This window comes from Acanthisitta chloris, unplaced genomic scaffold (genome assembly GCF_000695815.1).
Source record: "Acanthisitta chloris isolate BGI_N310 unplaced genomic scaffold, ASM69581v1 scaffold42646, whole genome shotgun sequence".
Taxonomy (NCBI): Eukaryota; Metazoa; Chordata; class Aves; order Passeriformes; family Acanthisittidae; genus Acanthisitta; species Acanthisitta chloris.
Window position 1 is genome coordinate 11,066 of NW_008679434.1, and position 9,236 is coordinate 20,301.

Sequence of the window (9,236 nt, forward strand, 5' to 3'; positions counted from 1 at the left end):
AAGGATGGCGTCTCCCCATTATCGACCTCAAAGACTGTTTTTTCTCCATTCCCTTGCACCCAGCAGACACCCAACGTTTCACCTTCACACTACCAGCGATTAACAAGGAAAGACCGGCACAACGTTTTGAATGGACAGTTTTACCTCAAGGCATGCGCAATTCTCCAACACTTTGCCAGCTCTACGTGGATGCAGCCCTTTTTCCGATACGACAACAATGGCCAGAGACACTTATATATCATTACATGGATGATATTTTGTTCGCTCAAAAGAAACCATGGACCACACAACAACAACATCTTATCCTACAACAACTTTCCCAAGCTGGCTTACAAATAGCACCCGAAAAAATACAACACACAACACCTTACCAATACCTTGGATGGATTATTGACTGTACTATCAGGCCACAAAAGACCACCCTAGAGGCACAACTAGGGACACTCCATGACGCACAGGCCTTCTAGGGGACTTACAGTGGCTCTGCCCAGTAGTAGGCATCCCAACAGACCTTATCGCCATTCTCAGTCCTCTTTTCCGAGGAACAGACCCAACCCCAAGAATCCACCCCACTATGCTTCAACTGGAAACTATTAAAAAAATTTTCGATATGTTATCTTCGTGATGCGTAGTACGACGCATTACTGACCTCCCCATAGACTCGGCAATTATACAAGGACCCCAAGACGGGCATTTGGTCAGGACCCGCCAAAGTACAGTATTTAGGTCGAGGTCATATGTGTGTGCTTACTCCAACAGGTCCACTTTGGGTCCCCAGTCAATGGACTAAAGCCGTGAATGACACCGGAAAGCAGAGACCTACATCGCCTCCTGCGGTTAATCCAGAAGCCACTGCAGGAACTGACCCTAGCATTGGGACAGCATCATTCCATAACAACTAAAACGGAACTCGTTAACCTAATATTTTGATTACAACAGTCGAATGCGTATTTTATAGCTATGGTTGTGCCAACTGTCGTTTATCTAACTGTCAAGCGTGGATCAAACTTTACTGTGGGGGGTGTAGAAAATGATGGTGGTTATTTCAGGGAACACTGCGTCATCTATGGTGCGCAAATTGTGAACACAGCTGGAACTGGCATACCTGGCAAAGCGATCTCCGACAATACACAGGTCTGCCAGCCTACCAAGGCATCCTCCTGTCGAGGACCTAGGGGCTAGGGAAAATTTACATCTTGCGTGGCAATTTGTCCACGAAACTCAAAAGAGTTATCACTCAAAATGGCACACGCCTTCTTAAAACCGTGTGCAAAAAGAGAATTGGGATACCACAGACATATCAGGTCGATCCCAAGGAATGGGATCGTTACTGTCGCCGTTATACTTATCGCTGCAACAAAAGCGATAACAAACGTCGATAAGCGCCAAAACATATGGGTTGCATGGGTGAACAAAACTAATCAAACAGACTTTTGTTTGAGCCTTGCTGCAGTCACTGAACCATATAAAACCTGCCTGATAGGATTTCCGTATTTAAACGATCATGATTTTTCTCTATTTGCCACCAATTCGAACTGTTCAGGAACAACCTCCATTGCCAACTGTTCGGCACAAATATTAAATAGTTTAAACCACACACTACCTTGGGATCCCCAAGAAATTGAACTTTTAGGATCCAAAACCATTGGAAATGCAACAGGAAATACTACTCAAACGTGCATTTTTCTTGGGAAAATAGATACAGCTGCGACTTTAGCCGCTGGTTCGGGAAAGATGCTTAGCAATTTAGACCTAAGAATTGAAAATGAAAAGGATAACCCCTATGTTAATACATCAGGGTGGACAGTGGTTTCTCCACACCATAACGACTTTCAAGTGGCAAACGGGTTTTGTGGATATGTAAATAGTAGAAAAATGTTAGGAGCTTATGGCTATAATCAACGCAGAGAAAATCATACCATATGGATTAATAACACGGCAAAAGCTTTAGCCCGCGGTTATTTTTTAATTTGTGGTGATCGAGCATGGGCAGGCATCCCAAAAAATGCATTTGGAGGACCCTGTTATCTGGGAAAGTTAACATTACTATCCGTTCACCACAGAGATTTAGCAAACCTTGCCCAGAACAATCGTCATCGCCAGAGAAGGAACATCCATCAGTTAAAAGCTGACTGTGATGACAATGTAGAATTATGGGCAGCCACCTCACGATTCTTTGCCTCCCTAATACCAGGTATCGGCACAGCCAACACTCTTAATCAATTAGGCAAACTTGCCTGCTGGGCAGTTAAACAAGCAAATGTTACTACTGAAATTCTAACAGAAATGGCACGAGATATGGCTAGCTTGCGACATGCTGTCTTACAAAATCGTGCTGCTATAGATTTTTTACTTTTAGCACAAGGTCATGGGTGTGAAGAGTTTGAAAGTATGTGTTGTTTTAACCTAAGCAATCACGGGACATCCATACATGCACAGTTGCAATGGTTGAGGGAACATACACAAAAAATAAGTGTTACAGATGACCCATTCGGAAAATGGTTAAACGGAATATTTGGGGGACTATCTGGGTGGATGGTGTCCCTCATAAAGGAAGGTATAAGAATTATAGGAATCCTACTGCTATTGATTGTGCTCTTACGAATCGTGTACGGATGTCTCATGAAAGCAGTGTTAAAAATGACACAACAGGCTTTTATTGTACAAAAGGAAAAACGGAGAATTGTGGAAGAATGGCTAGAAGAACAAGGACACATTGACATGAGAGAGTTATGCTATGGCCTGACGCCATCTTACTAGGCCTGGCAAGCAAGGACACTGTGCCCTTGGAGCAGCAAGTCACAACAACAGGATATGGAGGATTAGAAGAGGAAGCAAAATCAGCATAAGAAGGAACCAGGTGCTGATGTAACCCTTGAAGCTCAACCTATTAGAGTGTAACAAATTCTAAGTACTAACCAATAGAATAGCGACATTCGTGAATACTAACAAGAAATACATAAAAAGTTTAGCAAATCTAACAATAAATGAAGCTCTTTTATCAATCATATTGATTGTGTGAGTCTTCCCTCCAGGCCGTGAGAAGCGAGCAGCGACAGTTCTGCCCCCTGGGAGGTGTTATTGCCACCCCATCCCTGGGGCAGCTGCTCCCTGCTAGCAGGTCATTAACAGCAGGTGTTGAACATGGCTAATACGAATGTTGGTTGTTACCCTGAGCATACTAAGTAGGGGCAAGAAAGAAACATCTTGGTACCTGGTCTTGTAATTACTCCTAATTACTGTTCCCACTCTGGGTATGGATGTTTTATGAAGTGTTGAAAAATTAGGGGAGGTTTAGGGTCATGCAAATGACCAGAGCGGGACAGATTGTACTCTGCAGCAGAAGTATCAAAGCACTTGGGTTATTTGTTCTGCAAAAAAGGATGGGTCAACCCAAGCACTGTCTGTAAGCAGCTACAGAAACACTCCAACTTGAGGTGAGGATGGGGCAATTTGAGAGCAAAACTCAGAACCTGTCTGGAGGTGAGAGGCAAACACTTAATCCAACGGGCAGGAGATGCAGCTCAGCCAGTTCAGTTTGGAAATGAGATACAGGTTATGTTCTACCAGAAACTTTCCAACAGAGATTTGTCCTCAGAACTCCCTCTAGCTCAGTTACAGCACCAAAATAAGCAGCTCAGATCTAACAGCCCTTCTGGCTAAACTGTCACTGCGATTAGGTCTCTGCAAGTGTTTTGTTCTGGCAGAGTGTAGCAGTACATGGCAAAGAATGTCCCTCCTAGTCCCCTGGTCATTCCTGCAAACTCCAGCATAGGCCTCTCCTACAGGACTGGCCTGGCTGGGACTGCCTGTCCCACCTTCTGTGCTCTTCAAGTCATGGAATTAGCTTGGCAATAATTCATGCCTCTTTACCTGAAGGCTTTAACAGCCACAGATCCTCTCACAGAGTCTGTGGGCCAATGCTTAAACCCACTTTTGTTAAAAACATGGCATGGCAGCTAACGAAGAGAAGGGAACTTCCAAAAAACCAGTGTCTGTGGCCTGAAATGAGCTGTCAGCTCGAGAGCCCTGGGAAGCACCCAGAAAAGAGCAGTGTTGGTCTGGTGAGATTTCCTTGAAGCAGAATGGATGTTTTCCAAGTGCTCCATTTCTTGTCTAACCACTTCTGAGTGCCACTATCAACAGGCAGAGCTGAAAGATACCATTTTTTTTTATCTCAGCAGTGCATCAAAGGTTTTATTTAAATTGCTCTTATAAAAAATAAATGAAGGCATTATCTTGCTGGGCTACAAAATGGCAGGAGTGGATTCCAGTGAGATGAAATCTTCTTAAAATACAGCTGTCAAAACATTTTTGTATTAATACATCCCTGAGTGGCTCTGTGCACATGCACTCACAGTACAGAACTAGAGCAGGAGGAGGAGAATCTCACCTAAACCTGCTTCTAGGAGTGCAAAGGGAGGACTCGACACAATGTTTGAAAGGGAGCAAACTGCTCGTGGTCCACATGTGAAGTGTCTCTGAGGTGAGGGGAAGGTTTTGTCCCCAAGAAAGATGTGGCATCATGTAATGATCTAGTGGGATGTGAGCTGCCAGCTGAACTTCTGAGCTTACCACCGTGGTGACAACTTCCCTCCAGTGCAGGTGGAGTGTCTCTGCCTGTGGTGGGTGCAAGTGACTCTTGGGCAATCCCCTCCATCCCTCTGCCATGGGCAGACCTGACTGCAGCCACCCCAGCCCTGCTGTTAGCTGTGGGCAGAGCTGCAGCTGCTGTTTCCCCCTTACCTATGACGGCTGCCTGGCAGATGGGCTGTGGGGCTGCACCACTCCACGAGGCTCCTGTGGGTGTTGTCCACCTCTGCGTGGCTCTCTCCGCGAAGAACGCGTACTGCAGTGCGCGGGCCTGGCCTGAGGTCAGCAGCACCTGGAACAGCTCTCGCTCCCGGCGCACTCCCTCGGCAAAAGGTCTCTCCATGGCAGCCCTGACAGCCTGGAGACACAGCTCTGGGGCCAGGCATCCCTGGGCCCGTCTCCTCACCTTCATGAGAGCGTCACGGAGGAACGCGTCCGCGTCCGGCAGCGTGGGAACCGGCCGTAGGCTGAGCCGGCGAGGGCCCAAGGGTTGGCCTGGAGGGAGAGAAATGGAGTTACAGAACTAAAGCATCCACATCTGGGAGATGACAGGTTTCCACCCCTTTCCACAGGCTGGGAAGGCAGTTAGCTCTTTTCCTCCTAAGCTCACTGCGTTAGGGCTTGCATGGCTCAGTGAGCAGGGTCTAGAACTAGTGCCTGACACTTCACCTGAACTCTGTTTGCTATGACAATTACAATTTTTCAAGCCCATTCTCAGACTTCAACAGAAAGTGATATTTCAGTTTCAAAAAAGTAAGTCTCTTTCTCAGCTGCACAGAGTGCCCTAATTTCAGTTCTCTTCCTCCACAGTCCCAGCTGCCACATGGATCTTTCAGTGCTAGAGTTTTCCTCCAGTATTGTTTAGTACTCAGTGCCCAAAGGACTTTCCTAGCCAGAGGCATTCCAGCCAGGGGGCTGAGCCAGGCACGGGTAGGAGACTGGGAAACAGACCCTGACTCCAGCGCTTCCCTGCCCACAGGAGCTGCTCTGTTCACTACAGGACTAGCCAAGAGGAAAGCTCACACAGCATGAGTTGGGGAGCAAAGGAATAACAAGGGAGAGTTCATGCTTCTGTATCAGCAAGGGGTGAATCAAGCAGCCACACAAATATGTGAAGCTCATTACAGACAGAGGTTGCTATGGTGATATCTACAAAGGATTTTAATTGAGAGAAGTTAGTTACATTTCAGCTGCCAAAATCCTCTCTGTGGTCTTCAGAAGTACGAGCCTTGGTGCCTGCTAAGAGAGCTCTGACCTGGCCATTCTCAGGTGTTCCTCTGCTTTTATAGGCAGTTTGCCTCAGTAAAGGCCGTGAAAGAACAAGATCAGAAACTCAGGATGTATCTCCTTCATACTGCAACATTCCCACACAGTCCCTGCTGCCATCACAGCTACACCTCCATCATTAGCTGCAGCAATGTCACCACAGGGAGAGTGGCAGAGCTGTTCCCAAGGAGCCCCAGGACCAGCACCAAAGCAGGGAGCTGGTTGAGGACCTTCTGCTGAGCTCCTCTCTAGTGCACAGCCTCACTGCCCTTGCCTCTCCTCGAGGAGCTCTGCCGGGGAGCACAGTGCTCTCAGGGATGACGGACTGCATCCAGCTCCCCTTTTTCTGCCTGTTGTCCGAGTTGGGGAAGTGCCAAGGCACCGGCAGAAGGCTTAGGAAATCATGCAGAGGATGCTGAAGAGCAGGAACAATGGCAGCACTGCAGGCCTGGCTGCCCAAGGAACATGTCCTAACTCTGGCTCTTCCTTGAAGACCAAGCAATACTTAAGAGAAACAGAAATATGAGTTTTCAGGATAGGTTTATGTATTGCTTTCCTGTAATAATGGTCTTCAGAGCTCAGGCTTTTTAATTAAGCCTTTTAGAGAGCATAAAAAGATGAACACTCACAGTGTACGTAGCTTCCCTTGTAATCAGAGCTCATAAAAATATTTTCACATTGGCAGTGGATATAATTTGTATCTGTCAATATTGCAGGATTTAGTCAGGATAATGTTCCCCTTTTTTTGAAATCAGTTGGGTTTTCCCCCCCTAAATCTAAGTTTTTTAACCCAGAAATGCTCTTTATCCATAGAAAGCGGATCTGGTGGTTGGAAGGCCAATTCTGGGCAGATCAAGGGACTTCATGTGACATCTCTGATGTGGAAAGGACTGGTAAAAGAGGAGTTACCACTGGGAGCCTTTAAGCTTGGGCTTCAGACAGCAAAGAGTGCTTGTAAGCACAAATACTGATCAGGGACAGGACACAGTTCCTCAGGGTGAAACAGAAGTAACTCTCCTCAGGGTCCTGCAATAAAACTCTTCTTTAGCTCTAAGCTAAATAGGTTTTGCCAAGTATTTCACCAGCATCTCTGTGCAGTATCTTTGATTCTGCAGCTCTAGTAAGAATAAAGGATGTATTTATGAACAGGAAAGAATGATCAGAACCCAAACCTGAGGAGAAGAGATCAGTGTGGGACACCTGCAGCTTGATTTCTGAAATCAAAGCAGCAGGAAGATGATGAGCCGTGTCAGACAACAGTGCTGCAGGGAAAACCTCATCCATGCTCAGGAGTGAGCACAGATTCCTGCTTTGTTTTACCAGGGTGTGTAGTGCAGGTGGCACCAAGGACAGATCAAGACTATTAAATTTCTGTCAGCAGAAGCAATGTGCCAGCACACAGCATCAAATGTTGTGCTATCTAAAGGGAGAAGTGTCATCCCAGAGTTGTAAACCCTTGGAATGCTGCAGGATGGCATGTGCAAGGGGCAGGGCTAGCCTAAGTCTTCCTGCTGCAGTGAAGTGCTTGGGAATTTCTGAGCAGCAAAGCCAGAGCTGGCCCTGCTCCCCAGGCCTGCCAGAGACAAGTCCAGTCCGTGTCAGACCTTGCACAAAGGGGCACTTTGCTAGGCTTTCTGGCCAAAGGAGGTGGCAGCCAGAATCATGAGCCTGGAGAGAGATTAAAATGCCTTTATATTGTACCTCTTCCCAGAGATAGTGCCCAGAAGGCTCTCTCAGCTGTAATGGGAAGCCTTTCTCCTCCACTCTCCATTCCAAGCATGCAAATACCCAACAACAGGATCTGTTCTGCCTCTGGGTTTTATGAGTCTCAGAAGAAACAACTGGTTCCTCCACACTTCCTCCCAGTGGCTTGCAGTCAGACACTGTGTGGAAGGATGATGATGAGTTTAATACCTGTGGGGCCTGAGCTAGTCCAAACTGCACTGATTTTCCTTGGCTCTTTGATGCCCTTGATGCTTGTGTGCTCTGAGGAGGTGGTAGAGGTCAGTCAGCAGGTGTGGTCAGAAAGCAAGGGCTGATGAGGTGTGAAGGCTCCAGAGGACTGTGCTGTGCAGAGGACCAGCAGCTGTTTCCTCCTGGAAGCTGGAGCAGGACGTGGTGCTGCCTGCCACCAGCACTTCTAGCAGTCTGGCAATTTTGTGATGCCATCGGCTGGGGAAAGTCTGAAATGCAGCTTCGAACCACTGCAGGATCACCAAGTGCATTTAGTGACAGAACATTCTCCTTTGTCTCAACGGATTTAGCCTCTCTATTCCTTTCAAAAACTGCCTTCAGGAGTGAAGATATTTTCCTTTGCCTGGAGAGACCAGGAATTCTGCTTGCTTCCTGCCTGCAATGTAGGGTTACTGCTTTTGAGTGGAAAGCCTAAGTCAGGATCAGTAATTGCCTCTATTCCTACACCCACTTGCTGTTTCAGGGTGCCTTCTGAAGGTGCTCATGAGGAACAATCCATACAAAGGCATGGATGAATATGCTCTCCCAACATCCCATAAAGGCAGCTCTGTCAGCTGTGTACCGGAGCAATAACCAAGGACCCTCTCTACAATAAGATCAGTCATTTGGGACTGATCCTTTGCCATGGGATATTGCACCTCCAGTGCTGAGAAAGCTTGAGAAGAAAATGGTTTCTGAATCGATTCTCTGAGACCTGCAGCACAGCTTTCCCAGGAAAAGACACTCCAGCAGTGACAAAGAGTTATTTAGCCAGACTGCTCTGTAAGGAGTCAGCAGTTGTTGGCTTCACATTTACAGCAGAAACAAATTGCTGCATGTCACAAAGGCAGTGGAGTTGAGGGCATTTGGGTACTCTTTCTTTGGGTTTATTAAAATTATCTGAAAACCATTCACTAGAAACAGAACTCAGTGTGGACAAACCCCAGAGGAGCTATGCGAGACTGTCATCTCTTCCGCAGCCCTGTTAGTGCCTGATGGAGAGAAATAAAAGTGCTGGTTTGCCTTTGTGTGACAGGAAAATTATTAACTTCAGGCAAAGTCCAAAGCCAGGAATTACTCAAAAGGAGCACAGAGGCTCTGGGTACACCATTCTTTCAGATTATCAGGTAACCTGAGGGTAAATGGTGCATCAAAACTTGTCATGGTCTTCTGCAGGGTCTAATGAGAAATTTTTCAAGCAGGAAAGAAAAATTTCTATCTTGCCAGTGTGTTCACTGTTAAAGCACGTGCTGCAAATGCCAGTAAAGCTGGTGGAAAGAGCCTGGAAGTGTTTTGAAAGTCCTATGGGAGTTGATACACAGTGTGATGTGAAACATCATCGATGACATTACTCATTTTTACTGGGGTAACTCGAACCAGCAATAAACAGACAGGAAATCTACCACTAACGAGGAGTAAGACTA

At 46.6% G+C, this 9,236-nt stretch overlaps 1 protein-coding gene across 1 annotated transcript in view; it reads right to left on the bottom strand.

Annotated features, from left to right (window-relative positions):
* Positions 1-9,236, bottom strand: part of EHHADH (enoyl-CoA, hydratase/3-hydroxyacyl CoA dehydrogenase) — a gene marked incomplete at its 5' end in the record, with an annotated part of 24,952 nt that overhangs the window by 6,310 nt on the left and 9,406 nt on the right. Inside the window, one exon of the mRNA XM_009077274.1 lies at positions 4,747-5,088. Coding sequence (XP_009075522.1) covers positions 4,747-5,088 — 342 coding nt within the window. The remainder of the gene's footprint in view (positions 1-4,746; positions 5,089-9,236) is intronic.